We start from the raw sequence: 21,132 nt of genomic DNA, 5'->3' as shown, positions 1-21,132 counted from the left end.
TCTTTACACTAAGCACGAAACGAATACATTTGAAGCAAACAGCGTGCTGACCTGAGAGTGTGAACACAAAATTCAAATCTTTTTCTTTACAAATGTGAAATTATCTTAGAAATCAGCATGAAGCCACCCATTGCTGTACTTTACCCAAAAAAACCCAGGATGAAGGAACAGTAGTCTCCAGGCAACAGGCGAGGGTTTTGATGTCCAAATGTTTGCGCACTAAATGTCTCTTTAACTCAATTCTGTAATGCAGTGTTTGAAGATATGGATCTCTGCTGCCTTTGATGGCCGTCCTGGCACTCACAGGCATGTGGTTGGAACAATCCCACACTGTGGACCAGCTATAAATAAAGCTATATATATATATATATATATATATATATATGAGTCTGTTTCTGCTATTGTTCCACTGAAAGAAGTAGGGGGAAGGAGGAAGTCTGTAATCGGACGGGTTCTGATCGAGATGTCCTCTGGTCTAAGGGCTGGGTATGTTTCAGAGCGGGGAGGTTAGAAGAGGAGGGAGTGTGCACATGCTGCAAGCCTCAAACCACATATTACATGGTATGTTACATATATTAAAAACTATATACATTTACATGGTTGCCTTCATGTCAAGACCCTCAAATTATAAGGTTATAAATCTGAGATTGGTTTGACTAAATGGTTATGTTCAGCTGAATATACAGTATGTGAGTAAAAAGTATAAAAATAAACAGTATTTGCTTTGATCTTATTGAGGACCAAAAGCTTAGGTGAAATATAAAATAATGAGATTTAGCATCACCACCCCAAATTTGATTCTTATCCAATAACACCACACCCTGAAGCGTTTATTCATCTCATATCACAGAAATTTGGCAAAGATTAATATACAACATTCTTTAGAGGAAGACACTTCATGCTTTTTTTTTTTTTTTACCGTTTATAGTTATATTTAATGTTGTGGAACATTCACAAGGCAATGTTATAGCAGTCATTCCCTCAGTAGCTCCTCTTCTCTCTCTCTCGCTCTCTCTTTCTGTCTGTCTCTCACTTTCTCTTTCAGTCAGCATCTTTCTCTCTCTGTCTCTCTCTCTGCATCTGTCTCTCTTTGCATCTGTCTCTCTCTCTCTCTCTCTCTCTCTCTCTCTCTGCATCTGTCTCTCTTTGCATCTGTCTCTCTCTCTCTCTCTCTCTCTCTCTCTCTCTGCATCTGTCTCTCTTTGCATCTGTCTCTCTCTCTCTCTCTCTCTCTCAACAAATGAACCAAATAAACTGTCATCCCCTGACAGAAAATACACTGAGTTTACACTACATGTCCAAATGTTTGTGGACACTTGACCATAACACTCATATGTTCTCACTGAACACTCAGTTCTAGATTTAGTCCTCTCTTTGCTGTCATAATATACTCCACTCTTCTGAGAAGGGTTTCCACTAGATGTTGTAGGGTGGCTGTGGGGATTTGTGTTCGCTCTGCTACAGGAGCATTTATTAGATCAGAGGTCTGGGTTGCAGTCAGTGTTTCAGGTGTTTAGTGGTTCAGGGTTTGAGTCAGAGTCAGGGCTCTGTGCAGGACACTCGAGTTGGACTTAAATGTCCGCAAACGTTTTTTGTATTTTAAACGTATTTTACATTTATTATTTTTATTAGACATCCTGCTATTAAAGCTGCTTATTAATATTAAGGATCTGTTAATGTGCTCTAATTCAACAAACAATAAATTCTAAAAACTGGCACATTAAAACACCTTCTGAGCAATCAGATTTGTTTATTTAAAAATGCTGTGGTATAAAAGATTTTAATATCTGAAAAACTTTACATCAGGAAAACGAAGGATCTGCAACACATACAGGAATGAAATCTTCAAAGTTTTATTTTGAATACAGATATGCATATTTTATTACATGTTATTCAATAATTCCCAAAGCTATCTTATACTGAGATAAACATTTTAAATAACATTTCCATTAAAGGAGCAGTTTGTAAGTTTTACCTTTTAAGGAAAAGGGGCGGCTGAGCAAATCTGGGGGTGGAGCTAATTTCAGGGTCAGAAAAAAATTAAAAAGTTGTCTAAAAATACTTAGCCATATCCATTGCATGATAATATTGTGGATCAGCAATTATTCTAGGTCTAGGAAAATGTTAAAAAAAAATTACAAACTGCATCTTTAAATGAAATTGAGAGCAGGTTACAAATAGGTTTAACTGCTTAAAAACATTTTGATAGCTCCCATGATATAGTTTATAGCTCCCATAGTTAGCCATTTCCCAAAGTAACAATGACAACATTCATTTGAATGTTTTTGACACTTTTTCTTTCTTGCAATTTTATAGAAAATATCAGAACTTATATATATCGGCAAATATCAGCAATCCGTGCAGGTGTAAACGCACTCCCGAGGCATGTTAAGAGGGCGCAATGGAGGAATCAATTACTCGTAATGACACGAATCTTAAGCACAAATCAATATCAGCCTGGATAAGACACTCTGTTTCAGCCATTGTGTTTGGGAGTAAACAGGGGTTGAGGTTCTCTAGAGCTCTCGGCTACGCTTGGTGTCATGAAGGGGACCGGAGGAAAGGTAATTGCAGCAGGGAAGCTAATGGCTATTCAGGACGCCCTAGCGCTGGACAATTACACAGGTGGTCTTCGCTGTTATTTAGGCTCTCAGAGGCAGCTCAGTGATGAAGATGCCCTCGTCTCTTAATCTCCCCCCAGCTCCAGTCATATAATGGGTCAGAAAATGTAGCAGAACAAAGGTTTTTATCGAAAAGGCCATTGTCGGAGACGGCACTAACAGTGAAATTCACATTTAACACAGCTGGCTCTTAATGGGGCCCAAAGAATATGACAGGCGGTGTGTACTTTTTTCCAAAAATGCTTCTTTTGACAGTGTATTTTGGGATAAAAAGTGTGCAATTTGGAAGCGTGGAAAAAAAAAAGAGAGCTTGCAGCCTGGCACCGGAGCGTACAATTCATCGGGCCAGCATTTTACTGCCACAAAACCTGCGTGAAAGTGTGACTCAGTCACAGGTCTCTCTCACAAACGCACAAGTCGGCTTAATTAAATTATTCAACTTGTTAGGTGCCTGAAGATGCCAAACAAAACAAAAAAATCTGCCCATTAAAAATACACAGCCGACGAAACACGGAGGTCTCAGAGTGAATCGCACAAAGAGAAGCGCACCCTAAAAGATCCACATTTTCTATTATCCCTTGACCTCCATTATAACCTTGTTGAGTCCAATTGTGCAGTGCTGCACGCAGGAGAAAATGTGACCTCTGCTTTTCAGGGAGAGCTTCCCTTCCCCACTGTTTCAGTACCGAAAGCAAGATTACATCATGCAACTTTATGGTAGCACAAAGACCGCCGGTCTGAGCCATTAAAATGAAACACTGCCTCTGCCTTAAGCGAGCTTTTTGTTCGAGGGGTTAAATAAAACGCAGCCTTTGGTCTGAAAGTTATTAAGTGTGTCTGAGCGATCGAGATCAATTTATTCCTCTTCCATTCGTTCAAAAGTACACACAGGACAGTCACACAAAATGGTCAGTGGTGAATGAGGAGAGCACAAGGACAGGAATTCGCTTTTCCTCTCAGCCAGTCAGGCCCCATACACCGCATTCAAACCTCAACAGTGAAACAAATGATCGCTCCGACCTTCACGTTAAACTGCACGAAGGAATCCTTTTTTTTTTTTTCCAGAATAGCCACATTGCATTCTTACAAACTAGTAGCAATCGCCTGCTTATGGTTTGAATTCTATGATTGCCTTGGGGGTGGAGAAGGCAATTTCATGTCTGTTTGCTTCAGATCTATAGAAGTTTCATACAAGCAGAAAATAAAAACATTGAAGCCTATTCACCAGCACAATGAATTGCCTGAACTTGATAATTTGGTCTGTTCACTTAATAGAAAGCAAGACAGATTCTTCTATCCCAAACTTCATGTGACAATTTAAAATTAAAAAGTAAAAGACCTTGCTGTTATTTATTTCCTCGTTTTCCATCAGTGATAAAAATCTACCACACTGAGGGAAAACTGGGGAAGTTTTCCAGGGCCCGGTTCCAGAATGAGGACACGGCAATGTGGAATAGACGTTCCCTCCTGGATTATGTCTTTTGTTTTTAGCATAGAAATTAACGCAAAACCAAGTAAACTCTGTGATATTTGGAGGACGTGTCGTGTGACGGCATCAAAACGGCCATTCAGCCCAAAACCTTCTTCAATTCACATGCGTCGATCATAGAAAATTATAACGTAAACGTCTTCATTAGTAGGAATCCCACGCTTGCATGCAATTTCACCAATTCAAGTAATTTCTAAAAAAAAAAAAAGCAACAAACCAACAACAAAAATCTCTCACAAATTTAGAAGAAAAAAAAGCGACAGCAAAATCAAACATTTTTATCAATAACAAAAACTCCCGTGAAATCCTGGATGGACTGAATACAACTTAATTGATCGAAAACATCATAAGCCCAGCTTTATCCCCTGAGCTTGGGTGTACTGGATGGTGAACCTGACTAGAAGTCATGATTTGCACCAACTCAGATAATGACTTTAGATTAAAAACCCAAAAGAAACTTGTATATATATATATATATCACTCAATCCTTCATTAATGTGTAAACTAAAATTATAGCATTAAGATTTCATAGCATGTTGGATAAATACAGAGCAGACTGAATACACAAATAATGCTGTATATTGTAAATAAGAATCCACAAGTTAAAAAAACGTGTCTAATACTGATAAGGATGTCGTTTCTGACGTAAGCGTTGCGCTTCAGGAATTCATTCCACATTCCTGTACTTGGTAAAGAGGTTGTAGAGAACACGTAATGTGGACTTTAGGTCGCAGTTGACAATGTCTGTAAAGACATGAAAGATGTAGATAGGTTAAGGTTATGCTTCAGTGGAATGCTGCGAGTTCAATCGATGAAAAGAGAGCCATTGTTTGACCCTCAACTCTAAATTGCCTCACATGGAAGCAGTTTTGAATAAAAGCAATTGCTCACTGAGTACATATAAATATAACACCTCGGCTCTGATTTACTAAGCTCCTAAAAAAAGAAGCCAGCAGATATACAGAGCAAACAGAGCAAGGGGACGTGTTCACAAAACAGGGCATGAAAGCCATATTTAAACAAGATCTTTTAAAATGTTCTTGATAACTGTGGTGGATTAGGATCTCAGACAAGGTACTTAAATTGTAAACTTAATATGTATGTATGGATTTCTGGAATCAGAGGTTGGGAATAATGCTTGAATAATAATCATCATCAGCAAGACCTACAATATTCTTGGTGATACCATTGCAGCTTCTAGTGAGGAATTCTGGTGAGTTTATAAAACCACACTTACATACTGTATGTTACTAATATTCTATTTGACAAGAATATATATATTTCTATTTAAGAGGAGATGCTTCTTGTAGAGTGGCACCCAGTGGAGTGTCTTAGCACTTAAAAACACTGGTCTGAGGTCAATTTCACAGAGGCTTTAAGAGACACCAACACAAAAATGGAAGTGCTTTGGGAAGTTTCTAGAAGACCATGGCTGATGGTGGCACCTCACCCCTGTTTTAATGTTCGTTATAGAGCTGGAGAGAGAGAGAGAGAGAGAGAGAGAGAGGGAGAGAGAGAGAGAGATTGCATCCGTGGAGTTGTGGTGTGCTGCAATCTCTTCCACATACACCTTCAGGGTTGATGGTTTGTAAGTAATGGAAAAAGTGCATGGTCTTGCTGAAAAAGTGAACACAATATGCAGAAAAATTTCCACTTATACAGACCTACATGCTAGGGGCTCTTGTCTTCAGAAGTGTTTCCTGGATTGCTATATCTCAGTCCTCATTCCTCAGCAATTGGGTCAGAGGGGCCAAACCCACAGATCTGCTTGTGAAGGAAGCTGCCAGGATATTCTTGCAATGAATGAAAGCAGCAAAAGAAACCACGATCCTGATAGATAGAAGCCTTTATTTGTCACATAGACAGTAAAATTCTTTCTTCACATATCCCAAATTTGTGGTCAGAACCATGGAACAGCACCAATGGAGCAGTGAGGGTTAAGGCCTTGCTCAAGGGTCCAACAGTGGCATCTTGGCAGTGCTATAGCTGGAACCCAAATCATCTGGTCAACAAGCCGGAGCCTTAACTGCTTGAGCTACCACTGCCCTTGAGGCCAGGAGTAGGACTTTTTTGGCCTAGTTGCTGAATCTCTATAGAGTAAGCACAGTGGCATGGTGAGTCATGTGGTCACAGGTGCAGTTCAGAGGAGTCCATTTGATGTTGTGGGTTGAGGTGAAACATCCAACAGGCAAAGGTGATCTTCAGGATGGCAACTACAGTTACTTTTCAGCCTGCCATAGGTGCATGCAAGCTGGCAAAGAGGGACGTAGAATCCTTTCCTAGATGCTGAAAGGACTGAAGGAGTCGAAACTGATGACTTACCTCATGTTGACCTTATCTTAAGTCATCATTAGCCTGAAGGAACCTCCCAGATACAGCTGTAGACATAGCATCCACACAAGAGAAGGATGACTGGCCAATGACTTATAAAAAGGTTATGTTGAAGAATGCAAGCCTCTGAGTTACATGGTCTCAGCTGCTGGATCATTGATTTCACCAGAACCGTGTCTGCTGCCATGTTACTCATTTGTCTAGAGAGCAACTCACAATGCTTTCTGGGCTTCGACGCTTATCAGTTGTCACAGGGCCTGGGCGTTTACAACCAACAGCCTGTTTAGACCGAGGCGTTTGGGCCAGATTCAGCTTCAAGCCAAGATTCAAAACCTCCAGCCAAGCATGTTGTGTCTGCACTGACATCATTACGTTCTCAACACAGGAGTTGTCTGAATGTCTGAATGGATGTCTGAATCAGACACTGCTTCCTTACGATGGTCAATTCTAAAGGCAGGCAGTAAATACCCCTATTGGTTTTCCAAGAGATTAAGACATTGTTTGTAGAAGAGTCCTGTAGCATGGTTAGCAGTGGCGGCCTACTTGGTACAATGTGGACTTCTGGGGGAATTCCAGGCCACATTTGTATGGAGGACATATCCATATCCAGACAAAAAGCTGTGAATGAGCTTTTACCAGTTACCAGAGTGTGGTATGCAGTGGGAGTACCAACTCCCTACCAACTGATGCTTAGCAGCACATGCTCCGATAGCCAGTTAGCAGAACCTACAAGAATGTGAACCAGTTGAGAAGAGAAAACACAGAGGAAGGATCAGCTGGCGGAAAAAAATGAGTGGTGTTGGGAATCGCTCAACTCGCAAGAGAGCGCACAAGGTAAACAGGATGTGAAAATGCTTTACGTGACCACTCAGTGTTCTATTGCTTATGCAGCTGGTTATGTAGCTACTTAGCAAGTGACTTAAAAACAGAGAGAAAGATGAACTCAATGAAATTATATGGTAAATGATGTCTACAAAACCAATGCAATGTTTCTACCACTACAGAGAGAAGGGTTCGAGTCTAGAAATGACCATCTGAAAGCATCATCAAGCTCCAGTTATGCTCCTCTTGCACTCCTGGCTCTGAATAGTTGTGGCTTCATGAGGATCTTGCGACCTCCTGGTGATACGATGAATGCTTTTCTATTGTGCCACTCAAGAGCTGCATTAGTTTTTAATAAGTGATAAAACAAAAGCCTTCATACTTGTGAAGATTTATATCCTCCTGGAATTTACAGATCAACCAACCCAAGGCTAGCAAACACTACAATATCAAAGAATGCTAATAATATCAGAAATGAGATATTTGCTTCTGGTTTTGGAGGACAGCCCACCTGTAGCTCGGACAATAGTCCCATGCTTCATAAGCTTGCTTGTGTAGGCCATACAGTGTCCAGGAAACAAGGTGAAATGGATTAATTGTTGAATGATGGCAGAATTTGCAGTGAATACTGCTCTGCACATCATTATGTGGCCTTGTTGTGCCTAAATCTTATATTCAACCAACTTCACCACCAACTACAGTAATAATAACAAGATAAATATTATAAATACTTTGTGACGAAGAAACTTTAATAAAATAATCAGTTGGTGGATGCAGGCAGAGACAAATTGAATATCTGCCCTTCAGACGTATTATTTCACACAATATCAATGTTTTTATCATATAAATCTTTAGTAAATCAGAGCCTTAGTGTCTTAATATCCTGGATCAAGTCATCTTTGCCTACAACTGCTTATTGGTGAGATCCAAATAACTGCAGCCCGCACAGTGATTAGCTTCCCAGTCATTAGAGTGGAGGCATGTTCAAGTATCATAACAGTGAAACGATACACATGGTAATAATTATTACTACCATAAACTGTGGCAACTCAGCTTAACATTTTACAGCATGTTCTGGCTTTTAAAACCAGTCACAGTATTTGCTTGATGACTAATATAAATAGTGGTAAGAAATCGTTGACACCAACCCTCGGGCCTCGGTTTCGGCTTCTCCAAACCGCCATCTTGCATCAGCTCGAAGGAAAACGAAACGTTGTGCACCTACAATACAGAATTACAAACCTTCACTATCTTATTAGAAGTTAAGAGCATAAATGATTTGTGGCATCGACCATATTCGAAGTACATCTAGTCATCAGCTTATTCCAGAGGAAGTGTGTCCTTGGATTCATACATACACTATTGAATATGGTTCATTTTAACTGATAGACTGCACATTCTGAATCACAGAAAGTCTCCGAGTCTACATTCATTCAGTCCGGATCAAAGTGCTGCATTTTACCGGCAACAAAAAAGCAATAAGGTGAAAAAAATCGCCAAATACAGTAAGGTTCAAAGGTTTTAGTTCACTAGTAAATTAATTACTACAACTATTTTTACTTTCTTATGAATAAAGAGTAAATAAATTTTTTAAATTTTATATAAGGATGCGTTTTTAAAGCAATTTTTCTTAACTGCAAAAATGAAAAAAAATAATTATTATATTAAATAAAATGTTCTGGTTAAAAATGTATATATATATATATATATATATATATATATATATATATATATATATATATATATATATATATATATATATATTTTTTTTTTTTTTTTCAATGGACAGATAGATACATATATACATACTGTATATGATTAATATGATGTTTATTATTTTTTGAAAAAAAAAAAATACTATATATGCAATTAAATTCCATATTACATTCAAATAAAAACATGTGGAATCCTATTTCATAGAAAATTTTCTTTCTTTAGTCTTCAGACTAATGCCTGAAATTGGCAGATAAATTATTAAATAAGTGCATTCATTGATAAAACATCCACAAAAAAGTTTGGGCTGCCTTTGTGGGAATTTTTTCTTCTCTAGTCTTTTAGTTTCTGTTTAAGGAATCTCCCTGTCTCTGGCCCTTTTACATGATTTTTCACTTCCTAAGTAGTAGTAGCCTTTCCTATACATTACTGCACAGTGAAATTCTTTCTTTGCATATCCCAGGGAATGCTCAAGGGCCCAACAGCGGCAGCGGCAGCTTTGCAATGATGGAGCTTGAACCCCGATCTTCTATTCAGTGACCCAGAGCCTTAATTGGTTGAGCCAACACTTCCCTACTTCCAGTCTTTCACCACTTTCTGTCTTTCACATGGTCTATATGACTAACTCGGACATCGTCCAAAGAATGAGGCTGACGGCTGTTTATTTTAACTCATCCACTAGCCAGCTTTCCTCTTGCACATGACCTCTACAAACCAGGGGTAGTGAAGCCAGCTACGGCATCATTTTTTCATTCTTCATTTACATTTACATTTCTGGCATTTGGCAGACGCCCTTATCCAGCATGACGTGCAAAAGTGCTTTGAAGTCTCTATCAATGAATACATCAACACTGGTTCAATAGGTCAGAGACTTAGGATAACATCAGCCTAAAAACTTGGGAGGAAAATTTTTTACCTGCTGTTAATGGTGCATTACAGGACAGCTAAAAAACACTCAGAGGAAAATACTACCCGCCTACATTCTGCATACATGACCTACTGCTACCAGAGATACATGTCTGCTTAATAAAACTGTGATTAACTAGGGAAGAGATGAACTCCATCCCTGATACTCAGAAGGTAGTGCCAAGCACCAATTACAGTACGTTCTCTTGCGCAAGGATTCAAACTGGTGATCTCCCGTTGATACAATGAATGCTTTTCTATTGCAGCCAAAACTGAATTAGTATTTAATAAGTGATAAAAAAGAATTTAAAAAAAACTAGTGAAGGTTTATATCCTTCTGGAACATACAGCTAGTTTAACCTATAAAGCGCTTTACTGCAAGCTGTTGATTGAAAAGGCCCCCATGGTTTTCACATGTTTTATACACAATTTATGTACAAAAAGCAGAATTTAAAACAATCCAAACATAAGGGAAAATACTTGTAAATGGGAATACAGACGTTTACACTTTAGGCACACTGCTGCATGATCAGACAGATTGGTGCAATAAACAGAATTAATATCAGTACCTTATGGTCAAAATTGTCTGGAGTGAGGAAGAAGTTGTACAGAGGAACAAAATATCCTTCCAGGAGCCCCATCAGCAATACCAAGTACACACCATCAGCAAACTAACGATTGGAGAGAAACGGATGAATGTGTATCAATAGATATCATTATATAGCCTATTCTCTGACACTGGATGCTAGACGTTCAGCTGTTACCTGTGTGTCGAGTTCAGACACCTCCAGATTCAACTTGTTCAAGTGCTTGTTCACAAAAGTCAAGAGAGTCTGCAAGAGAGGGCAGATGGTTCAAAACAGCCCACAGATACGACATCTGTTAATGAAATCGAACGAATTAAATGCACGTACTTTTTTAACCACGTTCAGCTTGTCTGGTGCGTGATCGAACAAGGTGTCGAAGGCATCACGCTCTGTGTGTGTGTGTGTGTGAATGCAACAACAGACTCATTTTTATTCTTTGGCAGTGTTAATAGACACGTTTGCACTTAGTTTGTGTTGGTATTTATGGGCTGTACTCAGAGTTCAGGCGTAGTGAGGGCTTAATACAGAAAATCAATATTCAGACCTCAAACGTAGCTAAATTCAGAGAGTTGAGCAAGAACTGTTCACATGGAGTGGACTTTTGAGTAAAACAAAAGGGGAACGTCTCAGTAAACAATAACTCGAGCATGTAGCTGTGTCCAAGGCCAGGTCCAGGTCCAGAGAGATCTGGACAGTTTGATGTAAATGTCAGAAATGGCTGAAATTTTTATTTTGGGTGATGAATGTTCTCAAAAAAAGTATGATATTCCATAAGAGGCCAATATTAAGGACATAAAATATTTCTGACCACTTAAAATGGTGATATGATAAAATAGGCCACATCTGACCATAATGAAGTATCACATAGCTGCATTAAGTTACAAACAATTAAAAAATGAAAACCTAATGCTGAATGATAGGATGTGCTGGATCAAGTGCTATTTTTTAAGATGTTTAAGACGATTGGAGTTCAAATCCCAGCACTTTCACTGCTGGGCCCTTGAGCAAGACCCATAACCCTCAACTGCTCAGTGGTATAAATGAGATAAATGTAAGTCGCTCTGGATAAAAACGTCTGCCAAATGCTGTAAAATGGGGGTGGAAGCCCTGTATTGTTAAATGAACTACACACATCGACTTCCACAGAACGCCGAATCTGAATACTTTCCCCCTTTTTACATATTTATCTAACTTTAAGACTTAAGCATTCGACTCTGAATACAGCCCAGTGAGATGTTTGTGTTAATCATGTGATACAGACCATGTCTTCCAGATAAAGCCCTGAAAGAAAGCAGAAGAAACATTTCAGTATAAAATGAGACGATTAAAACCGTGACAGATTAAGAAGAAAACGTTCAGGGAAATGTAAGGAGCTTATTATTATATGGCAGAACATCATTTTTTTTAAAAAAAGGGAGAAAACAATGTTAACCAAGTGAAGAACACAATCAAACAGAGCTAGTTTTTAGGATTCTGGCCTGGTGGACATCTGCCTACCAGTGCCTCGTCTTCACGCTCAAATCTGCCCGGGCAGAGGCATGCCACGGCAGCTGCTGCCCACATGCCAGGCAGCAGCCAAAAGCCCTGAGCCTGCCCCTATCTGGGCAGTTGATTTGTGCCCACTGGAGCGCTATTAATCAGAGCTCGGCAGCAGCGGAGAGCTGGCAGGAGCAGAGCGCTGGTGCTCGGGCCCATCTCGCCACAAAGCTGCTCATCAGCAAGGAGATCCAGCTCCACACCACTCCCCTGCTCCTTCCCCAGGGCCTGGCATGTCACTGCGTGTTTCTCACTTTTCAACTCTGCAGACACTTTCAGGTTCCAACAATCAGACAAGCTGATTTCTCACCGTTCCCAAAAAATTAGCAATAAATATTAATTTGCGGGGGATATATTGCTACGTTTAGCCGTTTGTCACCCTTTTTCTCAATCCCATGGTTTTTTTTTTCCCCCCTGGAGAATCTAATTTGTCCTTTTGGAAGATATCAGCAGATCCAGTTTCACTCGCACAGCTGTGGCTGCTTACTGACAGGAAAAAAAAATATAACAGTAATGACATACTCGGTGTTGCCAGTAATTTCCTCTAGGACCTGCTGAGACTGAAGGATGCCCTCACGTTTCTGGGAAAAGACAAAGCGTGAGTAAATAACAAGAACATTAAAAGAAAATAGATTCTCGTTAGCATCTTTAACGTGCTGCACTGTTTATCAGGATATATTAGAAAAGCCTATGAGTACCTGAACCACAACTACTTGTATAGACACGTGGTCTGGGAGTCGGATCGGAGCGCGGAAGTGCTGAGACAAAGCCACCAACAAGTGAAGTATGGCCACTATGCTCTTGGCATGTATCGCTGAGAAACAGTAAATATGGCAATGTTATAATTTTAATTGAAAGGCTTAAAAAATTGGTTGAAGCACACAACATTGGTTTTCACCAGTGAAAAAAAAAAAAACCCAAAACCCTGAGTAGACATTAATCCAAAACATGAATCTATTTACAGTCAATGTTCCATTTGATGTTCCTGGAGGACACTTTGAGTGTGTCATTGATCTTTTCCAGGACAGTCTGAAGCTTCTGCTTCTGGGCAATCTCGGACTGCGTGACCTCAGCGACATTAAGCTTCTCTCCTTCCAGCTTCTCTAAACAAACAATAACAAAATAACAGGCTTCCTTTCACATCTCAGAGAGAGGTGATAATAAAACAGGGGGGCTTGAGTGCTGCACCAGAGGAGGGTTTTTTTTTTTTACCAAAGAGCTTTTGAAGAACCTGTCCATCGTAAAGGTCCTCGGCTAGGTCTTTGACGATGATTCGCTCTCCTACTAAAACGTCGTTGATCCAGTCGATGAGAACCTGTGTCAGAGGTCAGGCGTGTATGTTAGCTTCACGGACATTCAGTCCACATGGTTAGTTCTCACTAATGACATCATTCACATGATGTAAAGAATAAAATCTGAAGTTTTTGTATTCCTGTTATACCACAGCAATGTTTATTTATAAACAATCGTGGACTGTTTATGTTAATGTTTATGTTTATAACAGTTATAACCAGCCTTTCTTTCTTCTCTTTCTTCATGGTCATAAGACAGGAAATGACTGTCAGATTACAAATCAACCAGAAAACGCAAAGCTGTCTCCCGAAAACGTTCCTGTGATGGAAAACTGTAGGTCAGACTAAAAGCTAGCCAATCGTGTGAGAATTTAGAGCTCATGTACGTGGAAGAGGGCAGATAGCAGGGGTGTCACTAGGCTCCTTCTACTGTGGTATGAGCACCAGTAAATAATTTTGCTTTGAATCTGCAAAGATGCTAGTGGCTGCTTTTACAGAAAATGAATGAAAACCTTCTGACCAATCAGAATGGAGAATTTAATTGTGTTGTGGTATAAGCTGTTATACGACACTGTGACCAACAATTATCATCGATGTCCATCTGGACACAAATGAACTTTAAATTAAATCAACCACTCTAGGTGTTACATCAAAACTAGGGATTTTGCCACGAGTACGTTTTTAAGCAAAGAACGTATAATGAACTATGATAAAGTTTATTTACTACAACGAAGCCAACCCACCTTCATGAGCTCCTGGAGTTTAGGGTCATTTCTGGAATTGGGATCGACCATCGTGCGGACTTCGTTCTCCTCTTTAAAAACAAATAATGCAATGCTAACAACAAATAATGCTTTTCAGTCATTTGGAATCATTCGAACCAATCTGGCAACCCGTTCTGTCTTTTTAAGCAGTCTTTCAGATGAAAACTACCTTTATAGTATTTTAAACGGAACAATTTAGCATAATTAAACCTGAATTATTGCAAGAGAATAATGAGAGAAATGGAGATTTTTCCCTCTGACACTGTGAAACGTTACCCAGCATGGTGTCCTCAGGATCCAGCTCAAACGGAGTGGGACTCAGAGGCAGGTTGATTGCGTTCATGCCCTCTTCTTGGAGCTCCGAAACTGTAAAGAGCATCAATAAATGATAAGACGCTGTCCTCTGGGATCAGCTACACTCCTAATATTATTACACCACCCAACATTACATTAAACCACAAGCAGCTTTGGGTTTTCATTGACCATTTTGGGATTTTGCTTTCATCAGCTTTCAACAGATGGTTACATCATGCTGTTTCTGCAATGTTTCATTCTAATAAGGGCAGCTAATAGAGACTAGCAGACACACCATCTTGCAGCAGTGTGCTCTGTACCAGGCTGTGCCTCTCATCATTAGTGGTCAGTGATGTGGTATTGGTTTTAGCAGAGGGAGGCTGCTCAGAGTGCCACATCTAATGCTATGCATTCAGGCCTGAACACGTCTGGGTTAACAAAAGAGCTACGATTCAGCCTCGCGATCGATGCACATCTTTCCATAATCGGTATCACAGGCAACCAAACACAAAGCAGAAGCACTTTAAGGCTTTTTTTTTCTCATTCAAATTGATGTGTCAAGCCTCCTGAACGCTGCATGTGAGCTAACTGTAAACAGTGCAATTTGATCCACATATGAATATGGAATTCTAAAATTGGGCTAAAAAAAAATGACATATATATGGGATATGGGGGGAAAAAATGACAAGACCATACAAATTTTAGTGAAATATCTCAAAAACAATTGGGTGGAAATATTTTTGAAAAAATGTCTTAGGTATCACTTTAATATTCAATTCAATTCAATATTATCTGCATTGAGCTTTTAATAATGTACGTTTACAGAAATATATAAATTCAGAATGAGGATTTTAAATTAAATTGAGATTTAACTCTAATGAGCAAGCCAGAGGTGATGGTGATGAGGAAAAACTCCCTGAGACTATATGAGGAAGAAACCTTGAGAGGAAGCTCATCTGCTTGTCACCTGAGAGTGTGATTATTATATTTTTCTTTCTATAATTGTGCATATAAATTTCCCATTTGGGATAAATAAAGTATCTGTCTGTCTGTCTGTCTGTCTGTCTGTCTGTCTATCTATCTATCTATCTATCTATCTATCTATCTATCTATCTATCTATCTATCTATCTATCTATTTGTGAATATGATGAATTTTTCTGTAAAGTCTAACGGTCAATGATGGAGACTCGAGACTTCATAATATCCATGTCTGTTAACGTTATGCTAAAATTCTGTCATTGTGAATTCTGTCCATTACACATATTTTGAGAAACGTTTTAAACCCATATCGGTGAGCAGAAGCACAAATTTCTAACTGGTCAGTTTCTCAGAACAGCAAGGCATTTACTACACTATATATCTAAACTACATAAAGTATAGTAAACCCTGCATCCTTTCTAATCTCACTGTATATCATGGTTTTCCAATGATCACTTGAGAGTTACTGGATGCGATTCGGCCTGCACGAAACATTGGTTTGTTTCTAAATGAACAACTATAGCATAAAACAGGGCATTATAATTCCTCATTATTCTGACCAATAAACACATACTGTATGATATGAAGCATGCACCTGATGCATAGTGAGTCTACAGCAGAAAACGGGAGAAGCAACGTCAGAGATTTTTAACTCTTTCTACCAGTACACTGGTGTTCTATTCAGTATAAACAAATGAATGATTTTCTGGCCATGAGTCTGATCTAAAATGAGTCAGGACTCTGTTGTCTTTCAGTGTTTTTCCCTCTGTTGGATAACCTGTTAGTGTTTAAAGGTAACCCCTCTAAATGTTAAATTCTTATGAACAAGCACTTGAGGCATCTCAGAGAGCAGAAACGGTTTTGACATCAACATTTCCTTTTGACATCAACATTTAATTTGTGTGAAAAAATCTAACCGTCTTGTATGAATATATTGCTACTAGCAGGCTGGAAATATTTCTTAAAAACTACAAACTCTTAAAGCCCTTCTTAGACAGAAATTCAATTGCTTGACATGAGAACCCTAAACAAAATGTCCCAAACACCCATTGGTGGGAGTGTGAAGGAAACAAATTATTCTGAACTGAATATTAAATTCCCAATTTCTACACAAACTAAAAATATCACATGAACAAATGAATGTAGTGAGGGAGCAATCATTTCCATGCCCTACTCCATGCCCTACATGCCCTAACAGAAAGAAAAAATACGTAAACATTTAGTGTTTAATTTCTGTTCAAGGAATTTTAGTTCATGTGTTTAAATTTTTTGTGAATACATAAATATATATTTTTAGAAATAATTGACTGATTTCTATTTATATTTTCCTCAGTTTTTTTCTTACTAGCTGTAACAGCTTAATACTAGCACCTGATTGCATTAGGTTTGTCTTTAATGACTATAATAATAATAATTAAAGAGAATTCGACCGTCTAGGCTACCGAATGATAATTCTCACATACTACACACTACTGCATACTACAGTGAGAACTAGTGTGTATTAGCGCAGTAGACACTATTTTGAACTCATCTGCTTCCAACAAGGCTTAAAAAAATGAATATATGTGTATCATATTTGCAGAAAACCACACTGATAAAACAAACAGAGACAACCATGATTTCTCTGTAACACTGCCTGTACGCTTGACCTGTAAACCAGCACATGAACAGTGTATCAGAGATCTGAGGCAGCGGATGTCATTGGATTGTTTGTCCAATCACCGCAGCCATGTTTCTGTACAGTTACAAGCCTACGAGAAACTCCACCAGGAATCAAGATCCCTCGACACATCAACATCCTGTTTTTATTTGCTTCTCCCATTACGTCAGCGGTCTGAACCAGTGCTCAGCTGCATGCTGGCAAAAAGGCAAAACATGGTAAAATAACATGGCCTTCCTGTATGGAGGAAAATAGGCTTGTGAGATACTGATTTTTACGTGGCAATTTGCCGTTTTAAAAAAATTAGGATGAAATATTTTATCATCCAGAATTTCTTCGGGAAATTGAGCATTTCCACCATTTCAGCTGTGAAGTCTGGGACTGCTTGATGGCAGTGGTAGAATTACAAAAAAACTATCATGCAAAGATATCATGAAAAAGCTCCTGCAGTGATTCTGCAGTAATGCTTAGTTGAAAATAATAAAAAAAACGTACATTTCTGATATGACCCACATCGACATTTCATTCAAATTGTCTGAACACGTCTCGCTGTGTAAAGTTCATCATTGGCTTAGGTAATTTTTTTGTTTTTAGGTTTTACTTTTTCTAGTAAAAAGTATCATTTTTGACCACTTTTTGCCAAAAGATTATAGCGCCCTCTCTAATAAATATAGTTATCTGCTGTTAAATATATATACTTATTTACTGTTTGCTGAGTAAATCATACAGCTGATAGATCTTATATAATATCATTGAAGGCATTCTTCCTTTAAATTGTCAGAAAGCGAGGATGCCCAACAAGTCCCGATAGGGCATGTGAGACGGCTGGGTAGGGGGCGGGGCTTCCAGGTGATATTAGTCAGGTAATATTAGTTCAGCGCCAATCACTCCAGATCCAGGTGTCTATTTGGCTCAGGTCCCATTTTATTCAGGAGAAAATCTCAATAAGGCAAACCGAGTCTTTTCTCCATTTCTATCTAAAACAGCTGGCTTGCTTCTCTATCATGTCTCTCTCCCTATCACTTATTCTGTGCTACATGTCTCGGCACTCATAACTAAATATACTTCTGCCGTACAGACTCAAAGAGGCTCTCAATGGAATCAAATAAATGCAAGTAATTTGTGTTCACCTCTCTGACCCAGGTTTGAGTGGTTAGGGCTCAGGTGTGGGCAGAGAGCTGAAGAGCTGGAATGGCTTACTTAGAAAAAGCACTTAATATTTATTTATTTAGTAGAAGAAAGATACAGACAGCTAATTACAAATAGACCCTTTCAGCACTACTTATTTCCTTACGTATCATGTGGTCAGCGTGGTCGCAATCAGGCTTTCAAGTTAAAACACAGCCTACAGAAACATTTCATTCAGCTGTAATGCAGGACGTGAGTGTGATGGTCGACAGTCAGCACGTTCCCATATAAGGTTCAGGCCAGGCTTTCTGAAAACACTCACAAGGGTGCGTCTTACACAGAGAGACGGAGAGTGAAGTTCTGAGAAACCAGTGTGAGGCTAGGATTTGCTATGATGACTATGACTATAACCAGTCATGTGCTGCTATTACATTATTGGGCCATGAGTAACACTGAATTATAAGACCTTTTTATCGTGGTTTACGTATCTAGGAAAATTCCAAATAGCTTGCACAAAATGTACAAATTAAAACAGTATTAAATACTCATTCCATCTTTCTTTATCATAACATCATCATGCAGCATCTTGAGCTGTTGAATTCTCCTCGATCAGGTATCAGTAACGACAGCTCTGACTTTTACGTGAATAAATTCATCCATTCATTTCGATAATAATGACATACACAAACCTAATCACAAATTATCGTTCGAGATTTTGTTGAGCATTTCTTTATAGTAATCGACAAGTCTTTGGGACAAAATTTACACTTTCCCGGAAGCGTCACGATATGTGTGTGTTTGTTCGTTTGCTTTTTTACTTGAAGAAGGATTAAAAAAAATGCAACAAAATGGCTGTTTATAACAGTTACTCATGTGAATGTTCCATAACATTGAAGGTAAATACAAATGATATTCAGCAATAAGGAAAAGATGTATTTGGGGAAAATGGGTGCGGTATAAGAGGAATAAAGATTTCCGGATCTACTTCGAAGCCATAACAGCATTTTCCTGTGTTTTTATTCCTCTTTTGGTTTCTCTTTTGATTCAATTCTATTTTATTCTATTTATCAATAGCACTGATATTGTCAGATCACACACACTTCATGAATACATGAAATTCAGGTACAGAAATTGATCAGTATTTGTATAGTTTGACAGGGACTGAGATAAATAAACACTTAATGAAATAACGGTTATCCCTGTGATTAGGTTAATGGAATATTAAAAGTTAGAATAAAATAAAAACCCCTTTAATAAAAACTAATTCAGGATTCTTCTCGTATGGAGAGGAATAAAGGCCTGTGAATGTGAAATCCGCGGCTCACACCTTCTTTTGCCTTTTTTCTTCTGGCCAAAGTTCCTCCGAGTTTTCCGAGGAAGGAGTCGTCCTTTTTCCTGGAGGGCGGTGATCTGGGACTTGGAGATTTCGGAGAGGACGGAGACTTCTGAGGAGACGAAGCCATTATTATATATATATATATTTTTTTTATCACAAACTAGATCGAAGCTGCGGATAATTGTGTTTCTCTAGAAAGGAAACGCGGCTGCTTGTGGAAAAGTTCTGCTGTTTTCAAGATGTTCGGCTATAACGGTGTCGACTCCCGGGGCTCTTTCCGCTCCAAGTCCCGCCCTGTGTGTGTGTGTGTGTGTGTGTGTGTGTGTTAGTGCTGCTGAAGTCCAGAAAGGGAAAACACAAACATTGTAGGAATTCTAACGCCATTTCGTTGAATTTTACACAAGAAAAAGCCTGAAGGAAAAAAAAAAAAACTACATCCACTAACTTTCCCTGTTTACACGGTTTTCTTATTTCTCCACACATTTACTGAAAAAGTAACGGACCATCTTATTTCCTATTGCCTAAAGTTTTGGAACACCCCTCTCCAAATCATTGAATTCAGGTGTTGATTTTCAGGGGTTGGGCTCGGCCCCTTAGTTCCAGTGAAAGGAACTCTTAATGCTTCAGCTTACCAAGACGTTTTGGACAATTTCATGCTCCCAACTTTGTGGGAACAGTTTGAGGATGACCCCTTCCTGTTCCAACATGACCACACCCCAATGCACAAAGCAAGGTCTATAAAGGCATGGATGAGCGAGTTTGGTGTGGAGTCCTGACCTCAACCCGATAGAACACCTTTGGGATGAATTAGAGAGGAGACTGCGAGCCAGACCTTCTCGTTCTCAACATCATTGCCTGACCTCATAAGTGCGCTTCTAGAGGAATGGTCAAAAATTCCCATAAACACTCTCCTAAACCTTGTGGAAAGCCTTCCCAGAAGAGGTGAAGCTGTTATAGCTGCAAAATGCGGACCAACTCCATATTAAATTCATGTGCATGTGAATGCACACATCCCAGTTTTGACCTGGCTCGCAGTCTCTGCTCTAATTCATCCCAAAGGTGTTCTATCGGGTTGAGGTTAGGGGCCAATCCCACAATGTTGGGAGCATGAAATTGTCCAAAATGTCTTGGTATGCTAAGGCATTAAGAGTTCCTTTCACTGGAACTAAGTGGGCCAAGCCCAACCCCTGAAAAACAATACCTGAATTCAATGATGTGTCCCAAAACTTTTGGCAACATAGTGTATATACACTGATCAGCCATAAGATTAAAACCACTGACATGTGATACATGAATAAAATGATTATTTCATTACAGTGGCACCTGTCAAGTGGTGAGGTATATTAGGCAAGTGTAAGGACATACTGTGTTTAACATGTTATAATACAACAAGAAAGAATGGCTTTAAAGTGATAAGGGAGGCCTGAATTCTTACACACTATATTGTTATTCCTGCCTTTTTTTTGTATGACTATTTGATCCATTGGGGGATGGTTTCATATCACTTTGGATATTATTAACCATCATCATAGCTTTTAAAAGCCTTCAGTTCCTCGTTTTTCTTTTCTTTTTTTCTCTATATAGAATCGATAACTTGCACCACAAAAACTCCAAACCCTCAAAGCTCTCTTCCTCTCCCAGTCTCTGATTCAGTTATCTGCACACAGCCATGCA

The 21,132-nt window shown here is 39.0% G+C and overlaps 1 protein-coding gene across 1 annotated transcript; it reads right to left on the bottom strand.

Moving 5' to 3' along the window:
* Positions 1–1,837: 1,837 nt before the first annotated feature.
* parvab (parvin, alpha b) lies at positions 1,838–19,757 on the bottom strand. Its single transcript, XM_058400876.1, has 13 exons — positions 19,450–19,757; positions 14,338–14,427; positions 14,041–14,111; positions 13,218–13,320; positions 12,968–13,108; positions 12,704–12,819; positions 12,528–12,586; positions 11,731–11,750; positions 10,797–10,858; positions 10,647–10,715; positions 10,452–10,553; positions 8,412–8,484; positions 1,838–4,854 (listed from the first exon to the last, which is right to left on the bottom strand). The coding sequence occupies exons 1-13, from the start codon at positions 19,583–19,585 to the stop codon at positions 4,778–4,780; spliced, it is 1,119 nt and encodes a 372-aa protein (XP_058256859.1). The 5' UTR covers positions 19,586–19,757; the 3' UTR covers positions 1,838–4,777.
* Between the last annotated feature and the right edge of the window lie 1,375 nt (positions 19,758–21,132).

Source organism: Hemibagrus wyckioides, linkage group LG10 (genome assembly GCF_019097595.1).
Source record: "Hemibagrus wyckioides isolate EC202008001 linkage group LG10, SWU_Hwy_1.0, whole genome shotgun sequence".
NCBI lineage: Eukaryota > Metazoa > Chordata > Actinopteri > Siluriformes > Bagridae > Hemibagrus > Hemibagrus wyckioides.
This window is presented reverse-complemented; position numbering and strand designations above follow the sequence as displayed.